The sequence below is a fragment of the Vigna unguiculata genome, chromosome 4, assembly GCF_037176805.1.
Source record: "Vigna unguiculata cultivar grain cowpea cultivar isolate G323 ecotype 2 chromosome 4, ASM3717680v1, whole genome shotgun sequence".
Taxonomy (NCBI): Eukaryota; Viridiplantae; Streptophyta; class Magnoliopsida; order Fabales; family Fabaceae; genus Vigna; species Vigna unguiculata.
In genome coordinates, this window is record NC_140795.1 from 45,371,211 (window position 1) to 45,394,810 (window position 23,600).

The following is a 23,600-nucleotide window of genomic DNA, read 5'->3' on the forward strand; positions in this document are numbered from 1 at the left end:
TTACGATATACATTTATTTTTCTGTCTTTTGAATATTCATAATGAAATGTTTTATTTAATAGTATTAAACTATTAAAATGGGATGCTACAACATTAATCAAATTAGAAAGATCATGTTGAATTAAAAAAAATATGAATAAAGAAAAAAAATCAATTGTTGCTATAAATATAGAAAAATAAATGTTATTGAACAAACAATATATTTGATTTCAAAATTTTAATATAGTGAACTTATGAGATTTTTCATTATATTTTTTTAAAAAAAATTATATTTATTCAATATAAAAAATGTGTATATATTGTTGATTTGATTCTTAGTGTTTGTTAAAATAAATATCTCCGTCTTTGCCACATTAATTGAGTATTTCATAATAAAAATTAGATAAATCTATTTTAATTACGACTTGGTTGTTGTGGGAGAAATTTGTGTACCCTACATTAATTATACATTAAAGAAAGTCAAACGAATTAAATCATTGAATTATAGTGAGTAAACTATTATAGGTTGTAGTACTAACTTTGGATCTAGGCATTGAACAAAGATCCCAATTTATTTATATTGTGATGATCTAGAATTAATAAATATGAAAGGAAGATTAATGTGAGAGTTTTACATTTAAATCAAGTTATAAGTATATACAAGTCAAACTATTATGAAGAATATGTTTCCTTCTCTTCCTACCATTTTTTGAAATTCCCAGAAGAGTTCATCGTACACAAAGTAATTGCTTTATAAAGTCAAAGTCTTGTGTTTTTCCTGTGAAGAAGATTATGATCACCTTTTCTAAATTCAATCAAGTAATTAGCCTCCTAGAGACTAATTTATCATTTGAAATGTGCAATTTTTTGTTTTGTTTTATTGAATGTTCATAATTTGATTTTGTGAATTGGATTTTAATATTTTACATTTAATATAACAATTAAAAATATAATTTTTAAATAAAATTAATAATTATTTTAAGACTAGCTAACAAATTGTATAATATATAGCAAATAAATATTATTAAAAAGTAAATTTATATATTTAAATATTTTAAAAAAGTAATATATAAAGTTTTAAAATACTATAATTTTTTTTTACGATTTGTATTAAAAATATATAAAATAAAATTTAAAATAACAATAATGTATAATTATTTTTAAAAAATTAATGTAAAATAAATTTAAGATATTAAAGGTTATAACTGAATATTAATAAAATAATATGTAATAAAAAGAATAGTTATTTTAACATTAAAACAAAAGTAAAAATAAAACTAACATTAATAACTAATGCCAACCTTAAATATTAGTAAAATTAATTGTTATAAAGAAAACCTATATAAAAAAAGAGAGAGAAACTAGTCTAACTTTTCATTAGATGACATAAAATAGATAAAACAATAAATAAACATAACGTAAGTGTTATGCCATGCAGAAGTTAAGTTTTTCTTCTTTTTGGTAATAAAAATTATTTAAATCACATAACATGTCATTTATGTCGTGTTTGTTTTTGAAAACGAATCTTAAAGAAGTGGATTTGAGAGAAAAAAAATGAAAGTGAAGTTGTTTATATTGAGTGAAAATAATAAAAGATAGAAGGAATTTGGGAAAAAAGTTTATGAAAATTTGTAAATAATATAATAATTCTGATAGATTAAAGAAATATTTTAATTATTAAAATTAAAAAATAGTATCTCTCATGTAATTAACATGTGTGTTGCATCTACGAATCTTAGATTCGTTACTCAATGTGGTGCCATGAAATGTAATATGAAAACAATAAAAATAAAAAATATAATGATGACAGAGTTTGTTTGTTTAACAAGGGAAAGATACCGATTGCAAAAAATGCGATGATTTTCGTATATCGAAAAAGAATATCACAGTATAAAAAAAGTCGTGTGAAACTTTCTTTGCATGTAAGGTGGAAAAAAAAAGTGAATTATTTAAATTTTATTTAAAAAATAATTTCAATATTCTGTTAAAAATAATAAAAACAATTAAAATTAAATAAAGCATAATAAAATATTTAATATTTTTTCTGTCAATCATACTTAAATATTTATAAATATATTTTATTGTTATAATTATTTTATTATAATAAATAAAATAATTAAAGTAATTAATTTTATTTTAATATATATTTTTTATTATAATAAAGAAAATCAATTCTTATATTACCGACATCAATAAATTATTCACAGACTTTTATATATATATATTTTTTACCATCTCTCTTAATCTAAACATCCTCACATTTTTTTTTCTTCAAATTCATTTTTTTTAAAATTCATCTTTAAATTCACTTTTCTAAATTCATCTTCAAAAATTTGATGTGTCTTGCTCCATAAATTAGATGTCAACTCACAAAAATTTGGTCTTTTCGATCATTCAACTCATTTTTACTCATTTTAACTAATTTGTCAAATTAAGGAGACAAAAGTAAGTTAGTTAATCCAACCCACTAACTTACTTTTTTTTTTAAAAACACAAAAATAAAGTGATAGATTATTGCTTTTTTTATTATGTTACTTTATAAATATAAATATACTTTTTTTATTATGTTACTTTATAAATATAAATATACAATATTATTATAAATTAAATTATTAATACTTAATGTAAGACCCTAAAAAATGGCGTTTTAAAAGTGACAGTGGTTTAAAAATAGTGAGACTCGATTATTTTAATATTAGAAGGTTTTAATATAAATAGAATTGTTATAAACGAGTTTCATTATTTTTAAAACACACCATCTCTCTAGAAACCACTTTTCTAGAGTTCTCTGACTTCTCTCTAGAGGTTCTGTCTCTCTGGTCGTCTGATTGAAGAATTGAGACCGTAGGATTGATCCTCTCGGCGAGCTCTTCAAATTGGACCGATCAGTTTCTCCGTTCGCGTAAGTTGAGTTTCCGCTCTCTTTTTTAGTCTTTTTCTGTTTTCTGTTGCATGCAAGCCCTCTTTCGCTTGCATGCGACGTTTTAATCATCAGTATGAGTCTCTGCAGATCAGTGATCATAACAGTATGTCCTGATCGTTCTTGTGATGTTTCTATGTGTAGATAGAGCATCTCGTGGAGTTAGAGGTGTTGACGTTTTTAAGGCGTTGACGTTTATAAAGTTGTCTAAACAGGATAACAAGTAAGGGAAGCTAACTGTTTTACTTGAATTTCATCTAGAAATCATTCTGATGACTTTGAATTGCATGATTGATTGTTGTATGAGTGCTTGAATTGTGTAATTGAGTGTATGCTTGGATTGTGCTAGATTTCTTTACTGTTGCATATGAGAACAGATTGGGAATCTGGTATTTTCGCCTAAGCGAGCAGCTCTCGCCTGAGCGAAAATACCAGAAACTCATCCCTTGTCTCTACGCGAGATCTCGCCTAGGCGAGCCAGTCTCACTTGAGCGAGAGTCACTCTCGTCTAAGCGAGACAACTTAGCCTGAGCGAGAATTCGTCCAGAGTTTGGGTTGTTCTTTGTTTTGAGCCTCGCTCATGCGAGAATGACTCGCCTAAGCGAGAGAGTCTTTTTACCTAGGCGAGACCTTCTAGCTTGGGCGAGAACCCCCGTAGTTGAGTGTTATTTCTTTGTTTCTAATGGATGAAGCTATGTTTGAATGTTAAAATATGAACTTAGTTATGATATGCATGAATTGTTATGACCGGTAATATGTGTGGTGAAATTGCATGAAGTTGGAATATGAGAAGAAGTGGTTGAACTAGGATTTCAAGGGAAATTCTAAGAGGAATGTTTTAGTGTATGTAAGGACATAAGGACTTAGTTTTGGTTGGTATCCTGCCGCTCCTAGTAACCATTAAGACTCATGTAGAGTATGATGAATTACGTCGAGGGGAGTAGCAGGAGGTCCTGGTCTATGGACCCGATCCGTCATAGATGTGATGGGACTTGTAACATCCCGTCAGGATATTACGGGTTTAAATAAAAAAAATAAAAAAATAAAAATGCATTAATTATAAATCCATTTCCCAAAAACGGGGAAATTTCAAATAATTTATTTCATAATACAAATAACTCTAAGTTCAAATCTTCTCAAAATTCAATGAAATACCAAAACAATCTCATAATAGATTACATCTTTATTCCAAAACCATAAATGATAAAACTCTATAAAACTGTTCCCATGAGTTTTCCCCGCTCCGCTGCTAAGCGTCACCAGATCCACCTGCAACATCATCTGCTCCCGTGTATCGCGTACACGATCATCGCCAAACATAAGCAGATAGGGTGAGCTAAGAAAATAAACATATATATATGGCACACATATACCAATCACACAATCACACCAAAGGAATTCCATCCTTTGATATCACATCACTGGCCACCACCATTTTATTCGTGTTCTACATCTTCTAGTGAGTACCTCAAGGTGTCTTGCTGCCATACCTATCGGCCACAACCGATAGAGCACGTGCGGGAAACCATGCTACGGATCATACACCGTAACGCCAGGTGGAGTCCCTATATACGAACATAATTCGTAACGTCCCAAGACTACCAAACTCATCAGCCAACTACTAAGGAGGGCAATCTATCTGGACCCATCCGTACTGGCCATAACCAGCACACTCACACCGACAACACTCGCCAACCCAAGCTCAACTCAAGGGTTTCTCGTGTTCATCCACCATCCCGAGCTCAACTCGAGGGATGCCATTCCGAGCTCAACTCGAGGAATGCCACGTGCTTAACCCCTATCCCGAGCTCAACTCAAGGGATACGTTTCGAGCTCAACTCAAGGAACACCAGCAAGCCGACCTTTAAGATATCCTAGAAGCCTTGTAGATCACGCACATCATAGCAAGCATAACACCAATCTGATACAACAAAATTGCTTGGTGGGGGACACGTACCGCTAGGCGCTGCCGCTTCCAGATTGCTTGGCGGGGGACACGTACTGCCAGTCGCTACACCAGTACTTGCACATTACTGGTTTTAGTTCAGGTTCAAGCACCATTCACACAGGTTGCTCTCATTTGCTCTCATTCTAGAGTACACCTAATGAAAGGCATTGCCATCTATAATGTTCTAGGCCTTATAGCACCTCACATGTGCATTCATCCCCTAGTCATATAAATAATCCCAAGCATGCTCAAACAAAATATAAGCAGCAACACTCTAACAATTTTAAGCACATGATCTTATGCACCAATGCAATTTAATATTGACACCCATGCCTTCAGCAAACCAATTCTCCACATGTGACTAACCCAAAGGAACATTCAAATTGATAGAGACATACCACATAACCCAATCATGTTTCATTAGAAGTTAATTGAACTTATCAAGAGGTTATTCATACATTTTAATGACTCCAAAATCAGCAATATTGAGTGACGTATATCTCTAGCTACTGACCTCAAAATCCAATCTTCACCGTTCAAAGTGAAGAACCACATGTTATGGACCATCTGTCAAAATTTCACCTAAATCGAACGGTTAACGAACCCGGAAATGCAGTTTTACGAAAACTGCGTGAACTAGAAAAATTGGTGGCGCCTAGCACCTAGAATCAGACGACAGGCGCCCGGCAGGACTAAACTACTGCCCGGCGGTTACTGTTGCACGAAAAGTACGAAAAACAGCATTTTTCATGAATCAACACACCACGCACCTCTGGTGTGACACTTGGCGGCCAATTGAGTGCCACCAGGCAGTTCCTGCACCTACGAACCTTGCCTCCTTCACAACAACTCTGATTTCATTCAATTTACGACTCAAAAGGTTGTACTCACATGTTTAGGTTCATGATCCATTCCTAAAACTTCCAATAAGTAAAATTCCATTAACCTTTTCCCTTTAATTTAGTGCTCCTATAAAATCCCCTAATTCATCAACCCTAAGATGACCTTCATGCGATTTTCATCTCAATTTAACCCCCAATTCACAAATTTCCAAGAAAGTATGATGTTTAATCATTCATAAAGATTAGAATGCGATTTCTCCCCGATCAGAAACCTCCCAGAACCTGGGAAACATCAAAATCGAGCCAAAAGTGGCTCGCGTCGCCTGGCGGGTGTTCATCACCGCCAGGCAGTTCATCAAGAAACCTAGAAATTGGTGAAAATGATAAGTGTCGCCTGGCGGTCGGGAGCTTACCGCCAGGCGGTTCCTCATCAGGAACCTAGAAAAAAGCCAAAACTGCATGTATCGCCTGGCGGCCATGAGTGACCCGCTAGGCGGTTTCTGGAAAATTTTTAGAAACCCAGATTTCAATGAACAACGAAAAAAACCATACACATACATGCTATCAATCATACAATTATGCATAAAACTAGGTAAGACGTGATTCAGCTCCCCTAACCTGGTTTCCTTAGCTTATTTTGGAATTGTTGTGAGTTCCCCCTTGATCACCAATAATCCTCCTTTGATTTTATCTCTTTGTAGCTCCTTTTCTCACTCAATCCTCAATAAACTCTTAACTTTCGTTCTCCTCTCCCTATACAACAACAACAAATGCAGAAACCTCTTCTCTCACCTAAAATTTCCCTTATAATAGTGCCTTAATGATGGATTAATGTGCTAAAACGAAAATGGCATTTAAAAGTGGTATAAGTGTTATTCAATGGTTCATAACACATCTATTTTTCAGCCACCCTTGGCGGTTCCTTTTCCATGCCCTTTCACCTTCATGCCAAAGAAAATTTTGACAAAAAAAGAGTTTATTTTGGGGTTCACTAAGGTTCGAACCCACATCAAACCAATTTATCAAATCAAAGCACAACCATTTAACCAATTCATGTTTTGTGATGATTAATATAATTCTATGATTATATTATCCCTCAACATGTTCTAGCTTATTATTATTAAAAACAATAATAATTAAATAACACACAAACGGTATACATAGGACATGAACCCAAGTCCTCTCACACAATAAAGTACTCTCAACCACTCAAGCTAGCACTTTTCCACATCATAACAATCCGCATTAATTTCCTTAAAGGCTCCTACTACCCGCATTTATTAAATAATTATTTAATTAATTATTTAAATTTCTCGGGTCTTACGGGACTTACCTTGGGAGTGGTTGGGTGATAACCCCTTGTGTCCAAACTCTGCAGAGTTTGGGAACCGTCACAGGTGCAAGCCACCAAGAGATCCGATGTCGCTTACATAATCCGGATATTGAGTCTAGAGTCATGTATATGTGTTGTGGTGGTCTATATGATTCTGGTGATAATGAGAAAGATTACATGGTTTCTGTTTATAATTGAACTGCATGATTCCTTAATCAGATTAGCTTACCCTTGCTTTTTGTGTTCTTGTCTTGTGTTGTATGTTTCCTTTTGCGATGATCACCTATTCGGTGGGAGCAGATGTGGTTGTAGTGTCAAAGGCACTTCTGGAGAATGAAGAACCATCGTTTTAGTGTTGAAGAGGAGGTTTCTAGTGGAAGCTTTAGCAGTGGTCAGTAGTATAGAGTTTATTAGTTTAGTTTAAGTGTATAAGTGATATATTTTTATAGTTATATATTTTGTAAGACTGTATTAATATATTGTGTAAACTTGATTATCTGTTTTGGAACTATGATGAAACTCCCTATTTTTATTAATTTTAAGCTGCTGAAATTGGGATGTTACACTTAAAAATTGAATTCTAACCATTATTCATGCCAGCGTAATTTAATACGTAAAGATAATAATTATTTTTATTTTTATTTTTTAATATATTAATTAATTAAATAACATTTAAAAAATATTATATAATTAAATATATTTTTAAAATATAAATAAAATTAAAAACAAAATTTTAAAATAGAAAATTGAAAAAAAAAAAGACAAAATTGATTGACAAACCAAGATTTTATCTATTTTATTATGATCGTCCTATTTTTAATAGACCAATTACAAATTGAGTTAAAATGGAATAACCTAATCTGTTTGCATCTCTAAATAACATGCATTACCTTGCATAACTTTATTGTTGAAGATGAACTAAATAAAATGGTAATCTATTACATATTAAGAAAAGAAGATACCACCAAAATTACTACATTACCCATCTTCTTTTATTGACAAGTGTCATAAAGTTTAGTTTTTTCGTCATTTTCAAATTGTGTAACAAAAGGACCCGGGTTCAAATCCTACAAAAATCAATTTATTTTTATTTTTCATTTTTTTATGATTTCAACTATAATATTAATTATAAGTAATATTATTATTTGTAATACTTTTACAATAATAATTATTTGTAATTATTAATAATAATATTATTATTATTTGTAATTATTAATAATACTATTATTATAAATATTATTTATAGTGATAGTAATAAAATTATAATCAATATTAATATAATAATAATAATTATTATTATTATTATCATTGTTATATGTTACTATTATATATTATTATTATTGGTATTATTAACATTATTATTATATATTATTATTATTATTATTATTATTATTATTATTAGTAGTAGTAAAGAAGTAATTAGAAAAATTATTAACTATAATATACGAAAATTAATAGTAAAATTAATAGTATTATTACTATCATATTTTGTTATTATGAAAATTATTAACATTATTAGTAATAATAAAATATTACTGTTATTATTATTCTTATTAATATTATAAGTATTATTAATCATATTTATATATTAATAAATGATTGTTGCTATTATCAAATTTATTGACAATATTAGTAGTAGTAAAAATATTAGTATAGTATTACTTATAATATCAATATATAATATATTAATCTTTTTATATATTATGAAAACAAAAAACTACAAAAATTTATTATTATTAAAATAATAAAATAGTGAAAGTATTATGTAATAAAATATTATAAAAATTAAGTTATATTGTTTTAAATGTTGTTAATAAAGTAATGAAATAGTAAATCTAAGTGATGCAATAATAATTTCAGTTTTAAATATAATAATAGAATTGATATCATAATATAATACATTTAATTGAATTTACAAAATGATTATAATAGTCTATGATCCATGTGAACATTTTTTTTTGTTTTTTTTATTTTAAATTTTATTAGTATAATAATATAATTGTTATTATATTTATTTAACCATTAAAAATACTAATAATAATATTAATATAAATTATAAATTATAAAAATTTAAAAGATTAAAACTCTCTTTTGCAAAAATATTTAGTATAACAACATTTTCTATAATTAAAAAACACACTTATAATAATAACACCATTATGAATAATAATAATAATAATAATAATAATAATAATAATAATAATAATAATAATAATAATAATAATAATAATAATAATAATACCAATAATAATAATAATAATATTTATGATATAGATATTAATATTAATGCTAACACTAAGACTAATATCAACTATAATAATTTATAATTATATATAAAGATATACATTAACAACAAAACAAATAAAAATGACAAGTAATGGAAATATGATCCTGTTGTAATAATAATTAATGCTAACACTAAGACTAATGTCAACTATAATAATTTATAAGTATATATAAAGATATACATTAACAACAAAACAAATAAAAATGACAAGTAATGGAAATATGATCCTATTGTAATAATAATACCAAGAAAAGAAGATACTATCAAAATTACTACAATACCCGTTTTCTTTTATTGACACGTGTCATAAAAATTAGTTTTTTCGTCATTTTAAAACTCTGGTACAAAAGGATCCGGGTTCAAATCCTACAAAAGTCAATTTGTTTTTATTTTTTCATTTACTTATGATTTCAACTATAATATTAATTATAAATAATATTACTATTTGTAGTATTTTTATAAGTATCAGTATTTCTAATTATTAATAATATTATTATTATAAATATTATTTATAGTGATAATAGTAAAATTGTAACAAATATTAGTATTATAATAATAATAATTGTTATTATTATATGTTATTATTATATATTATTACTATTAGTATTATTAACATTATTAGTAGTAAAGTCATTACTGTTATTTGTAATATATAATATTATTACTATTATATATTTTTGTTAGTAATTACATCTCAATTTTTATTAGATTATGATAAATTATTTTTTTGTCTTAAACTTAAAAAAATGTATATTGATAAATATATGATTAGTTTATAATTTCACTCCCATATTTTATTGTTGATGTTCATGCCCATTCAAATTTGAAAGATTTGTCGACCATTATTGAATTATGTCAATCTTTGACAAAAACAAACAAATTAAAGATATTTTACTTGATTGATTGTCTAATTCATTTTATTTAACTTTTAATGTTTCATTTTCTATAACGAAGATTATCAAAACAAAATTCGGAATAATATGAAAGATGAATTTGTTAAACACAATATGGTTATTTAACTTCAAAAAGGAATAATTGGAGATTTTTATTCCGAATAAATTATTGATGAGTTCAAAATTTTTTATTATAAATTATTTTGGCTCATCCAAAATTATTGGTCAAGATCTGTCACGGGTTATTATTATCAACTATAATTAATAATCATTATTACTATCAACTATAAATATTATTATCATTATTAATAATTATAATTATTTCTATTATTATATTACTATTATTATTATTGTTGTTGTTTTTATTATTATTGTTAGATACAAAATTTACTTTTACTTACTATGTAGGATAATAATAATAATAATAATAATAATAATAATAATAATAATAATATCATTATAATAATATTTTTGTAGTGATAAAAAAAAATACAATAACTACATATATAAAGATATATACATTTGTTGTGTCCTTTTTTGTTTATACAATTTCATCCTCTTAATTATTATTTGTTAAATTAAAATAATTATTCAGAATAAAAATTATTTGTCCATTTTATCATTTTAATAATTTTAGTAACTATTTTTGGAATTCAAATAATTCCACAAATATAAAAATAAAGAACAACAAAACAAATAAAAAGTGCAAGTAATTTGAGATATGATCTCGTATTAAATAAATTAAATTGTGTGTTTAACTATAATAATAATAATAAAAATAATAATAATAGATAATAATAATAACACTAAAATAATATCACGTAGTGATAATAATAATAATAATAATAATAATAATAATAATAATAATAATAATAATACAACTACATATATAAAGATAAACATCTTTGGGGTCCTTTTTTGTTTTTTCAATTGTTATATTTTAAACTTAAATAATTATTTAAAATAAAAAAATTATTTTTCAGTTTTATTATTTTACTAATTTTAGTAACTATTTTTTGAATTGAAATAATTATTCAAATGTAAAAATAAATAAACAATAAAACAAATAAAAGGGTCAAGTAACTGAAACATGATTCATAAATAGTAAGTAAAAGTAAAATGTGTATGTAACTATAATAATAAAAACAACAATAACAATAACAACAACAACAATAATAATAATAGTAATAATAAATATTATAATAATTATAATTCTAATTAATAATAATAATAATAATAGTAATATAATAATAGAAATAATTGTAGTTAATAATAATAATAATAATAATAGTAATACTTATAGTTGATAGTAATACTGATCATAATAATTATTATTATTATAATTAGAGCTGATGATAATAATAATAATAATAATAATAATAATAATAATAATAATAATAATAATAATAATAATAATAATAATAATAATAATAATAACGATAATTAGAGTTATAATTGATAATAATAACAATAATATAAAAATAAAATAATAAATATTATGAAAATTATAGATTATTTTGTTGTAAATGTTATTATAAATGAAATGAAGTTGTAAAATCAGTTTTAAATATAATAAATAAAATTAATATCACAATATAGTGTAGTTAATTGATTTTACAAAATAATCATAATAGTATATGACCCGTGCGTGTGCGCCTGTTTTTTTATTTATTTCAAATATGTTTAGAATTATAATATAATTGTTATTATATTTATTTAACTATTAAATAAAAATAATAATGATATTAATAATAACAAACAAATGATAATAATAATAATGTTTATGTTATAATTATTAATGTCAATGCAAATACCAAGGCTAATATTGACATACTAATAATCTATAATTATATATAAAGATATATATACATCAGCAACAAAACAATTAAGAAGGACGACAACTAATTGAAATATGATCTTGTAGTAAATAAAATTAGGATGCGTGTCTAACTATAATAATAATAATAATAATAATAATAATATAAATAATAATAATACCATTATAATAATAATATCCCATAGTGATATTAATAATAATAATAATAATAATAATAATAATAATAATAACAACAACTTTATAATAATATCCCATAGTGATAATACTAATAATATTCTAACTAAATATGTAAAGAGATGTACATTTTTTATGTATTTTTTTTTGTTTTTACAATTTTATCCTCTTAATTATTATTTATTAAATTTAAATAATTATTCATTACATTTTATCCTTTACTTGTATTTTTTTATTCGTTTTGTTGTTGATTTATCATTACATCAGAGTAATTAAATAAAAAAATAGTTACTAAAATTAGTAAAATAATAAAACTGAAAAAATAATTTTTTTATTATGAATAATCATATAAATTTAAAAAATAATAATTAAAATGATAAAATTGTAAAAACAAAAGAAGACACCAAAGATGTGTATCTTTTCATATATGTAGTTGTCCTATTATTATTATTATTATTATTTGTATCATTACCGGATAATAATCTGGAGTATTATTATTATTATTATTGTTATTATTATTATTATTATTATAATTAGACATACAATTTACTTTTATTTACTCTAGGATCATATTTAATTATTTGAATTTTTTATTTGTTTTGTTGTTGATGTATCTCTTTATATAGTTATAAATTATTGTATTTAACACTAATATTAGTATTAATATTCATATTAATATTCTTTTTAACATAAATTCATTATTATTTAACAAACTTTGACAAAGGTCAAAAAATGTAATTTAGAAAATTTCACATAAAAATTTTATATTTGTTGCAAATGTTTTTACAAATTTAAATTAGTAAAAAATGTTAAATAAATCTTAAAATTCGACAGGAAACTACTAAATTTTCTGCTGATTTTCATTTTAATTTTTTCATATGATTTTCATGCAAAAATTATTAGAAAATTATTTATTATTTAATTTTATTTCATTCAAAGTTTTAGCTAACAAAAAATTTATATTCTTTTAAAATATTTCTATAAATTATATTTCTTACCATAATTATAATATCAACAATATTTTAATACATGGCAAAATAAATATTTTTTAATCATAAATATTTTAAACATGGATTTTAAAAATATTATTTTTAAATATTTATTTAATCAAAATTGATATTTTTTTATTTTATTTAAATATTTCAATTATAATGACCATAAACTATAAATATTATTATTAAATTTATAAAAATATAATATCATATTTTTATGAGATAATTTTATATTATATTTAAATAAAAAAAATATGCATAGTTTATTATTAACAAAATGTATATCTTTTATTACTTTTCTCTTAAAAATTTTTATTTAAAAATTAATTACACATTTTTCTATAAATAATAAATATAATATTAATTATATTATTTAAAAAAAAACAAAAGCAAAAACAAAAAACCAGTGCGTATGCACGGGTTAGAAACTAGTTTTTACTATAATCATATACATAACTAGGGTTTTACAATTGAGGTATATAATGGTAATTTTCATAATTGAACTAAATACACACTTTTGCGACATACGTACAAGCAAGAGCTTATATACGTATAAGACGAAATTATATCAATTTCAAACACATTTTCTGAAAGATACGTAGATATATTTCGTTGTCATGATAACTATTAAGTTAACTTTTATTTTACTTGTTGGACTATACTTTTCTTTTGTATTCTTAACTTTTATTTTACTTGTTGGACTATACTTTTCTTTTGTATTTTTAATGTTTCATTTATATTTTTAGGTTAAATATATTTTTATTCTTAAATTTTCAGTAAAAATTAGGATTAGTTTTTTTTCAAAATTTTGACGTAATTTAATTCTTCAATGACCACATTTGAGATGTTTACACCGTTTGATATATTTTTCTTCAATATTAGTTAAAAATCTATCATCAAACACATTTGAAACGTTGAATAAATTTAACAAAATTTGGTTAAAAGGACTAAATTTACGCAATTTTGAAATTGAAAGACTAAATTGGACCAAAGTTTCAAAGAGAGACTAATTCTAATTTTCAATGAGAGTTGATGGACAAAAAACATATTTAACCTTATTTTTATGTTTCTCTTTCTCATCAATTTTATTCATGATTGTAAAAAGAAAAAAATTAGTAAAATAACATGTCTTTAGTACAAAATATATTTAATTTTTTGTTAATTTAAAGATGATACATAATACATTGTATAAAATTATATATAATCAAAAATTAAGAAAACAAAATTAAGTAAAAAAAAATCAGAAATGGATAAATTGTGAAATGGATAAATAACACTTTCCATCATCATTAGTCCCACAAGCAAAAAACTCTCTTCTTTCACTTCCTTAGTCTCTCTGCACCTCACAACGCCAATGGCTTCTTCTGCAACACTGTTTCTGCATTACCCTCTTCGTCTTCTTCTCCATTCTCCTCTTTCTACCAAAATTACCAAACCACCCCTCTTACCGCGACCCCTTCTTTTCCCTCGCCCCCTCCACTCGCGCTTCCTCCTCCCTCCGCCACGCGCCTACGTTGCCGCGCTCGCATCCGACCCGAATTTCGGAGACCCGGATCCGAAGCTTTTCGGGTCGGGTTCGGAGAAGGCAAAACCGCAAAACGTGATCACGTGGAGCCTCCTCTGCTCGCTTCTCATGAACCACAAACTGCGCCTGCTTCTCGTGGCCGCCACGCTCTTCGCCAGCTCCACCTGTACCCTATCCATGCCCCTCTTTTCCGGTAACTTCACCTCTCTAGTAATTAAATTAATTCACTAATTACCTAAATTTTAAGTAATTGCCCAAATTTAGAAAATCTCTTTTATTTTATCTTTCTTTAAACCTTCTTATGGTGAAAGAATGAATCTTTGTCGTTTGGTATAATCACAACACTTAAAAATATACCTTTTTTATTTTTCTAATAACGGATTATTCATTGTCAGAAAGAAAGTAACATTTACATAACCATATTCTGAACTATTTGGTTAAGCAATACAATCTGCATATTCAACCAAACTTTTCTTTTTTAAAGAAAAACTGAAAATGAGTTATTTCTAAATATATATAAAAAAAACATAGAATAACTCCTTCCTGTATTTAATCTAATACATTAGTAATATTTTTTTAAAACTTAATTAAATTAATTACTTTGAGTAGTATGTGTAATTAAGTTAGGAATGTATAAGAAGGTTGTAAGGTATGAAGAAAGTGATTAAAGGTTTCTTTATATATTATGTAAGATATGTGCTTTTAGAGTTTTTTCTCTTAAAAATATCGTTTTTTCTTTCAATAACGTGGTTAGATGTGTATGTCTACTAGCTTGCTGTGGTACGTGTATTAAAATGGTTGGGTTTCGATTTGTGTCACTTTGGGAATGTTAAAACCTCAACCTTGGTTTGAAATATTATCTGTGAAATCTCTAAGGAAATTACTCTTCGTGTTAAACAGAAAAATACTTCTCTATAGTGATAAAAAAAACTTGGGATCAGATTTAAAAGTTGAAAATTAGTTCGGATACTTGAATATGTATTTGTTGGCTAAATTATTTTTTTAGGGTATATTATCGTTTGTTACTTTAGTATTTGAGGTATGTGGAGAGGGAACTAATTTGATCGAAGAAAAACATTAACGATTGATGGGTCTTGTTTGAAATTTCGTGATTTAACGATTAATTTAATTAAGATCACGAGCGGGTTTGAAAGAACTTATTTGAGTTCTTTATTTTCTTTATTTCAAGTTTTAGTCCCTTCAGTTTTTTTAGGAGTTTGTCACTCTCAACAAATTTTCAAAGCAGTTTTATATTTCCAGAAGTCTTGTCAAGTATCGGTGAGAGGGATGACCAAAACATAGGCAGAGTGTCAGATAAACATGTAGGCCGAGGCCGAGACAAATTGCACTTGTAGTTTTAGAACAAATAAATGAATATTTTTTCTCATAAATTAAAACTAGTTTATATAATTATTTATAAGTATTGTTGGAATATATATATATATATATATATATATATATATATATATATATATATATATATATATATATATATATACTTAAAAAGCCCTTCTGATAAATCCCGATCAATGAACTTACAAAACCCTTCAAATTGTATCTGATTCAATCCAGGTAGTGTAGACATTTCTTCATTTTCACTCCCAAGCATTTTCAATTTCCCCGTGAATTTTATCAAAAAATATTCCACGATTTGCTGTCATGCTTCATCAAATCACATGAATCCATTTAGCAATACTGGAATTTCTATTCTTTATACTAAATTACATGAAATCTTACCTAATCCCGTGTATCAAATATTTCTTAATGTATGAAATACCTATTATGAAAAGAGAAAGAAATATTAGAATTTGATACTCAACTTCGAATATATATATATATATATATATATATATATATTAATATAACTATTTTTATGTTTTCAACTTTTTATAGTGAGTGCCCAGACATATATGGGAATAATTTGGCTATGTAAATATTTGTTCTAGGAGAACTGGAATAGAATTTTCTCTTTCTTTCGTCGAAAATGGGGTGATGAAATTATATTTTCTCATGGAAAATACTTGGAGTGTTGTGCAAATTTGAATTTTTAATGCAGTTTGTTTAACTCTTGGCATTTGGGGTGCTATGGTTTTTGGTCTTTTTTATTCCTTTTTACCTACCGTTCATGCATGATTTAACTGTTTATCATGTTATATATTCATTCTTATGCGTTGTTGTTCTTGTAGGACGGTTTTTTGAAGTTCTAATTGGAGCTAGACCTGAACCGTTGTGGAAGCTGCTAACTCAAATTGGACTTCTGTATGCCTTGGAGCCACTTGCAACTATCATTTTTGTTATAAACATGAACATAGTGTGGGAGAAAATTATGTCGACATTAAGAGCTCAGATCTTCGGAAGAATATTGATTCAAAAGGTAGAGTTAAATCCTTCTAAAAGTCCTGATAATTTGTTTTTCTATTTATTGTTACTTATTAATATTATTTCTCTCATTGGTAATGCTTGGAGATAGTTATTGGTAGAATATTTATGGCTGTTTGAATTATTGGATAGGAAGTTATTTTGCTTTGATTGATTAATCATATAGTTTCTTTTTATTTGTGCAGATTGAGTTTTTTGACAAATACAAGGTATGTGTATGAAATTACTTACATTATATCTGCTTTTAGTTTTCCATATTTATCATGTGTCTCTTGAGATATTTGGGCTGAGACAATGTAAGCCAGTGTAAGCATTGTTCTGTCACCTTGACCTGATTGATTGTTATGCGTCGTATTCTATTGTCTTTGTCTTCATTCCCTCATTTAAATGCTGCTGTCTTCTCTTTTCTTTGTATCCCTATGTTTTCATCTATTGCTGTAACTTAATCTGAATCTCTTTCCAATATGATTTTATGAATACCAGTATATTATTTAAAAAATATATAATTTTTATTTTATTGAGCTAATAATATCATTTTGTTTCTTTTCTTTGATAGTGTACACTGACAAAGTAGGTGCAAAAACTATTGCACATTCTTGAATTTGCTTATAGGTTGGTGAACTCACAGGTTTGTTAACATCTGATTTGGATTCTCTTAAAAATATTGTCAGTGAGAATGTCTCAAGGGATCGCGGATTCAGGGCATTATCTGAGGCAAGCAACTCTACACCAATGTGAGCTTTATATTTTCTATATTTAAGCATGTGTAAGGTTTATTCCTTTTCACTTTGTTCGATAGACTTTCCTGCATTTCTTGAGGAGTGAAATTCTACCACAAATTTTTTTGTTTGGGTTTTTGAAAGAAGTGATTTCATGCCTTTCAAGAGAGAACCTCTATTCTTTTATGTCACTACGTTATACTTTTGCATATTTTTTCTTTGCATTTTGCTGCTCATGTTCGTTTGTGTCATTGCTGCTTCTTCTCTCTTTGTTCTTGTAGGTCATTGGAACCATATTCATACTTTTTTCTTTATCACCGCAACTGGCACCTATTCTAGGTGTTCTGATGCTCTCAGTTTCCATTTCAATAGGTAAGTTTACATTTTATCTGATGAAATCAGTTCAATGGCCATGTTCAACAATGTTATGGTTTATCGTAAAAACCAGAATATACTCACTTAGCTTGTATTCATCCTTTCTAAAGTGATAGGGTAATAGGCTTCATAATTTCCTAAATGGCTTATATGCAAGCTGACAATTGTATGTAGCTTAAACAGTAAACACAGTAATTTGTAAAAAAAAAAATACTGGGAAACATTATTTTCCATTTCATGTATTCTTCCCTGGCGCTGATTCATTATGGTTCTCTGTAGCTATCTACAAGAGATCTACATTGCCAGTTTTTAAAGCACATGGGATGGTCCAAGCATCTATATCTGACTGTGTGACTGAAACGTTTTCTGCCATTCGAACAGTGAGTTCTCATTAATTAGTGGCTCTATTACAAACATTTGGGTTGTGTTTGGTAATGCCACCAATTTATAACTGACATATATGCTTACAGGTAAGATCCTTTGGTGGTGAAAAGCGCCAAATGTTCTCTTTTGCTAATCAGGTAAGATTATTTAAGGACCAATAGCCAATTTCAGAAAGGGTATGGCATCCTCTAGAAACTCCCATGTTATTTATTTGTTTGATGCAGGTTCTATCTTTCCAATCAAGTGGGATAAAGCTTGGGACTTTCAAATCTGTAAATGAATCTTTAACTAGAGTTGCAGTTTATATTTCTTTAATAGCATTATACTGTCTTGGAGGAAGCAAGGTTAAAGCGGTAAGCAATTCTAGCTTTTAAAACTTGTCTTTCTCTATATAATTACAAATTTAATCATGGTCTTTTCTCGAATTGCCTTCTGCAACATAATGTCAATCATGATTACTATTGCTACTTATATCAGTATATGCATTATTTCTTCTGATATAACTTTCTCCTATGATCATATACATCTTTCTCTTATTGCTTTTTATGGTGATTTGATTTGACCATTGAATATTTCTGAGTTGCCCTTAATTCTTGCTTTCAGGGTGAACTCTCTGTTGGAACCATGGCATCTTTTATTGGATATACTTTCACTTTAACATTTGCTGTGAGCTATTTTAGTTGTTGACTTTGTTTTTCTTTATATTTTGTCGTCTTCCTGTCTGATATTGTGCTTTTAGGTTCAAGGACTGGTTAATACTTTTGGAGATCTTCGTGGAACTTTTGCTGCTGTTGAGAGGATCAACTCTGTTTTTTCTGGAGTTCAAGTTGACGATGCCCTGGCTTATGGCTTAGAAAGAGAACTGAGACAAAAAACAGTGGATGATGAAAACTATAAATGGGTCTTGTCCAATATTTCTACCGAGAATAACCAAAAAAATTATTTTCACTTTATGTCAGCTCTTAAAACATCAAGCAATTTATTCAGCTTAGCTTGGTCCGGAGATATTTGCCTTGAAGGTATCTTTATTGCAATTTTGTTTGTATCCCTCTTAATGTGTTGTTTTAATGTATGACTCATCCTTATCAACTGCCATGTTTGCTAGTGTTCTTGCAATGGAAGCTTCAATACTAACATAACATTTTCATAGTAATGTGATATATTTTGTAATGTATACTTCTTTTAGTTTTTTCCTTCTCTTTCAATGACTATGCTCATATTATACTGCAGATGTATATTTCTCTTATCCATTAAGGCCGGATGTGGAAATCTTACGTGGCTTAAATTTAAGACTAAAATGTGGAACTGTAACTGCACTGGTGGGTCCAAGTGGTGCAGGGAAAAGTACAGTAGTCCAGCTATTGTCTCGTTTTTATGAGGTTTTGATTTCAGTTTATGTTATGAGATGAAGTTTCATGGATATTTGTGTTGAAAATAGATACATAAAAAGTAATCATCATTTCTGCAGCCAACAAGTGGCTGTATAACGGTTGCAGGAGAGGATGTCCGAACATTTGACAAGAGTGAATGGGCCCGGGTTGTCTCTATTGTAAATCAAGTGAGGAATAAGAAGAATCTTATGTATGATATTAAACATATTGCTTTGATTTCCTTATAAATTTTTCTTTATTATAGGAGCCTGTTTTGTTTTCGGTGTCTGTTGGAGAAAACATTGCATATGGGCTTCCAGATGAAGATGTCTCTAAAGAAGATGTCATTAAGGCAGCAAAAGCTGCAAATGCTCATGACTTTATAATTTCACTACCACAGGTTGGTTTGTCTTCTGAGTTTGCAGATGCTTTTATATAGATGCAAAAGAAAAACCGTTCTTATCATTAATTTTGTTTTTTTGAAAGGGCTATGATACACTTGTTGGTGAGCGTGGAGGCCTATTGAGTGGAGGACAGAGACAGGTACATTAGAGTTCACGTATATTTATGCGTTTTACACATGGACACATTCAAATGTTGTTGACTCTTGTTTCTGAATTGCAGAGAATTGCTATAGCCCGCGCTCTCCTAAAGAATGCTCCCATCCTTATACTTGATGAGGTGATATTTTTGTTAATTCTATGCTTTTCTATATGGAGAGGATTGTTTGTGATTTGTACACACGAGTACTCTTATCTATAGTGAAGAAGAGATATAATAACAAAGAACAAGATCAGTAATTAATAATGGAAACAACCACTGTTTCCTGATATGATCATATTTATGCATGTCTTGATTTTGACATTCTTTGGTGGTGCAGGCTACCAGTGCCCTGGATGCTGTGAGTGAGCGCTTGGTCCAGGAAGCTCTCAACCATTTGATGAAGGGAAGAACCACATTAGTAATAGCCCACCGATTAAGCACAGTCCAAAATGCATATCAAATTGCAGTGTGTTCTGAGGGGAGGGTTGCAGAATTAGGCACTCATTTTGAACTATTGGCTAAGAATGGCCAATATGCTTCACTGGTTGGCACACAAAGGCTTGCCTTTTTTGAATAAATTGGTGTTATAAAAGTGTGAATATGTTCTGTTATACCAAATAGCAATGCACCATACATAGAGCTGGATAATTAGCTTGCAGACTTGCAGAAAAAGAGAGATTGAGAGAGCGGAAAAGAATGGGATAATAAATGTAAATGAATATTGTATTAGACTTCACTCTTCTTTTCTTAGTACATTATACTTGCTTTACCTATTGTGTTGTACAAGGCTGAATAGGGTAACTTCTCTCTAGTTTCTACCATTGTATATCATCTTCTACTATTTAACATTCATCTTCCAACTTAGAAATTATGACTCTGTTTCAACTTTCAACAAATGTCCAAATTTTGTGATGAGATCTTAAGATGACGAAGAAATGGAGATCACAGCCTTTAACTCTGCAAGGCACTCAGTTGGGAGGCCAAGGAAGGAATTCATAAAGAAATCATTGATAGGGTCAACTGTTGCTACACCAACCAGTCTGCACTTTCCCTCTTTATCCAATCTCATTCCTCTTCCACTCTTCATACTGCCTTTTGTTTCTTCAGATGTTAACACTGTCTTCACCAACAGTGGAGGAGCCTTATAGAAACTACCAGCAGAAAACAAAAACTTGGCCTTGAAATCAAGATCAACCTTAAAAAAACAAAACAATCATATCATTAATTGAGCAGTTTTGACACAAAACTAACAAGACAGTTATAATAGTTATTTTTAATTTCAGATTCTCTACTTATTTTGTTTGTGTTGTCTTTTACTAAATATTAAAAATATATTAAGATTGGTATATGAAATTTTTTTCTAATATATTTTAAAATATTAGAATCTGTGTATTTCAAAGATACAATCAAATGATAACACAGAAAAAACCAATAGAAAATCTAAAATCTTTTACACGTAGGAGCTTCTATAATTGATTTTTATACAAATATACAGTGAGGTAGAGAAATTTTTTGCAATATCATTTAATCACAAATTATTATTTATGTGATAAATTTTTTAAGTTTTGTAATAACTATTTCAAAAATCATACCAAAGATTATTTCTGCTAAATGGATAGTATAAAAACTTTTGCAAAGACTGTACATGCCTATTCAATCCTGGTATTTGTTAACTTCTCTATGCAAGAAAAAAAAAAGGTTGAAACAAACACTACCTAGGCACTAAAAGCTGTACACACAATGCACAACCCTTTCAATTTGAAGCATAATCATGTTTTTACCTTGCCAGATTCTTGGTTAATACTTCCATGTAATGCTTCTGGAACTACATCAATCTTCAAAAATGGTGGCAATGGCAATCCAAGAAACTTGGCAGTAGAACTTGTCAATGGTGGAATATACAAACTTTCAAGATCAAATGAAACATGAAGATCATTGTTGGCTGAACCACTCTCTGTAACCTTTGCAGCAACCCCAGTTCCCATTCCACCCTCTGCATCATATTCAAAGTCAGGGTACCTTGAAATTGCAAGCTTGCAACCCTTTTCTGTCTTGAAACTGACAGTGTAAGCCTCTGATGCTGGATTTTCAATCCTTGTGCTGGTGGAAATGCTTTTCTGCTGTTTCCCACTTGAGGAAAAGGAAAATAAGATGGTGTTTCTTCCTCTATGCTTTGGTTTTTCGGTGCACAATTTGCACAGTACTGGTGAAGTTATGGAGTTTATCTTGCAACTCATCTATGGTGTGTGTGATTTACTTGCTCAGAGATAAAGGTTGAACTCTAGAAATGTATGTTGATGAAAAAAATGGAATTAGCAAAATCATAAGGTGTTTCTTTGAAGCCACCAAAAGAATGAAGATATGTGAGGTTGGTTAGGCTTGTGGCTATGAATCTTATCTTTCGATGTGGGGTCTTCACTTTTGTGCAATAGGCAATCGACACTTGGCAGTGTGAAATGTTTTATAGGATTTCATTGTTTTCCAAAATTAAGATATTCTATCACAACTGGGATTACTGTGATATTTTTGTTTTCCATTAATCCATTTAGATCTCAATACTACATTTCTCTGTTAAATTAGTTCAATTCATTCAGAAATTCAATAAAAATGGGATGCTACAAAATTAAGGCGTGTAAGTTTGATAGTTTTCTGGTGATAAAGTATATCTTAAAATCCAAAATTACTCATTTTGTATTTCGAAATGTATATCTTAAAATACAAAATTGTATTTTAAATTTCACATTACAAAATCCAACGGTTTGTTTATGGGAATGCAAGTTGAAATTATGGATGTGGAGGAAGAAATGGCAAAAAAAAGAATTGAGAATTGGGCTCATACAATATTCTTAACTGACTAGACTGAACTAGCCCTGTTATTGCAGTATCAACTTTTTCTTTGTAGGAAAATCCTAGAAAAAAAAAGGATTACATTCTATTGTAAATTCAATACAAAATTAATGTTACCAATTGCATCAACTAAATTTTTTAATCTTTGTAAATTATTTAATTAGATCTTATAAAAGGATTAAATAGAGGATTATCCTTTGTAGAAGATAGAAACTAAATTTTCGTCCAATTTTCGAAGCGAAAAAAAAAAGTA

At 28.0% G+C, this 23,600-nt stretch overlaps 2 protein-coding genes across 2 annotated transcripts; one reads left to right on the forward strand and one right to left on the reverse strand.

The window, feature by feature from the left end:
* Positions 1-14,505: 14,505 nt before the first annotated feature.
* Positions 14,506-21,269, forward strand: ABCB28 (non-intrinsic ABC protein 8). Its single transcript, XM_028069196.2, has 16 exons — positions 14,506-14,923; positions 16,917-17,104; positions 17,295-17,318; positions 17,722-17,823; positions 18,110-18,200; positions 18,483-18,583; positions 18,674-18,724; positions 18,812-18,940; positions 19,191-19,253; positions 19,327-19,606; positions 19,818-19,966; positions 20,056-20,145; positions 20,223-20,357; positions 20,444-20,500; positions 20,582-20,638; positions 20,838-21,269. Exons 1-16 carry the CDS (start codon positions 14,560-14,562, stop codon positions 21,075-21,077), a joined length of 2,121 nt encoding a protein of 706 aa, XP_027924997.1. The 5' UTR covers positions 14,506-14,559; the 3' UTR covers positions 21,078-21,269.
* On the reverse strand, positions 21,203-22,849 carry LOC114182337 (ATP-dependent Clp protease ATP-binding subunit). The gene is made up of 2 exons (XM_028069197.2): positions 22,282-22,849; positions 21,203-21,695 (listed from the first exon to the last, which is right to left on the reverse strand). Exons 1-2 carry the CDS (start codon positions 22,735-22,737, stop codon positions 21,420-21,422), a joined length of 732 nt encoding a protein of 243 aa, XP_027924998.1. The 5' UTR covers positions 22,738-22,849; the 3' UTR covers positions 21,203-21,419.
* Between the last annotated feature and the right edge of the window lie 751 nt (positions 22,850-23,600).

Excerpts from the sequence above, each read along its gene's own strand:
- ABCB28 (XM_028069196.2), top strand. The coding sequence starts at position 14,560 with ATGGCTTCTTCTGCAACACTGTTTCTGCATTACCCTCTTCGTCTTCTT. Across the intron at positions 18,201-18,482 it reads CTCAGTTTCCATTTCAATAG|CTATCTACAAGAGATCTACA; the intron begins GTAAGTTTACAT and ends GGTTCTCTGTAG. Across the intron at positions 18,584-18,673 it reads CGTTTTCTGCCATTCGAACA|GTAAGATCCTTTGGTGGTGA; the intron begins GTGAGTTCTCAT and ends ATATGCTTACAG.
- LOC114182337 (XM_028069197.2), bottom strand. The coding sequence starts at position 22,737 with ATGAGTTGCAAGATAAACTCCATAACTTCACCAGTACTGTGCAAATTG. Across the intron at positions 21,696-22,281 it reads TTAACCAAGAATCTGGCAAG|GTTGATCTTGATTTCAAGGC; the intron begins GTAAAAACATGA and ends TGTTTTTTTAAG.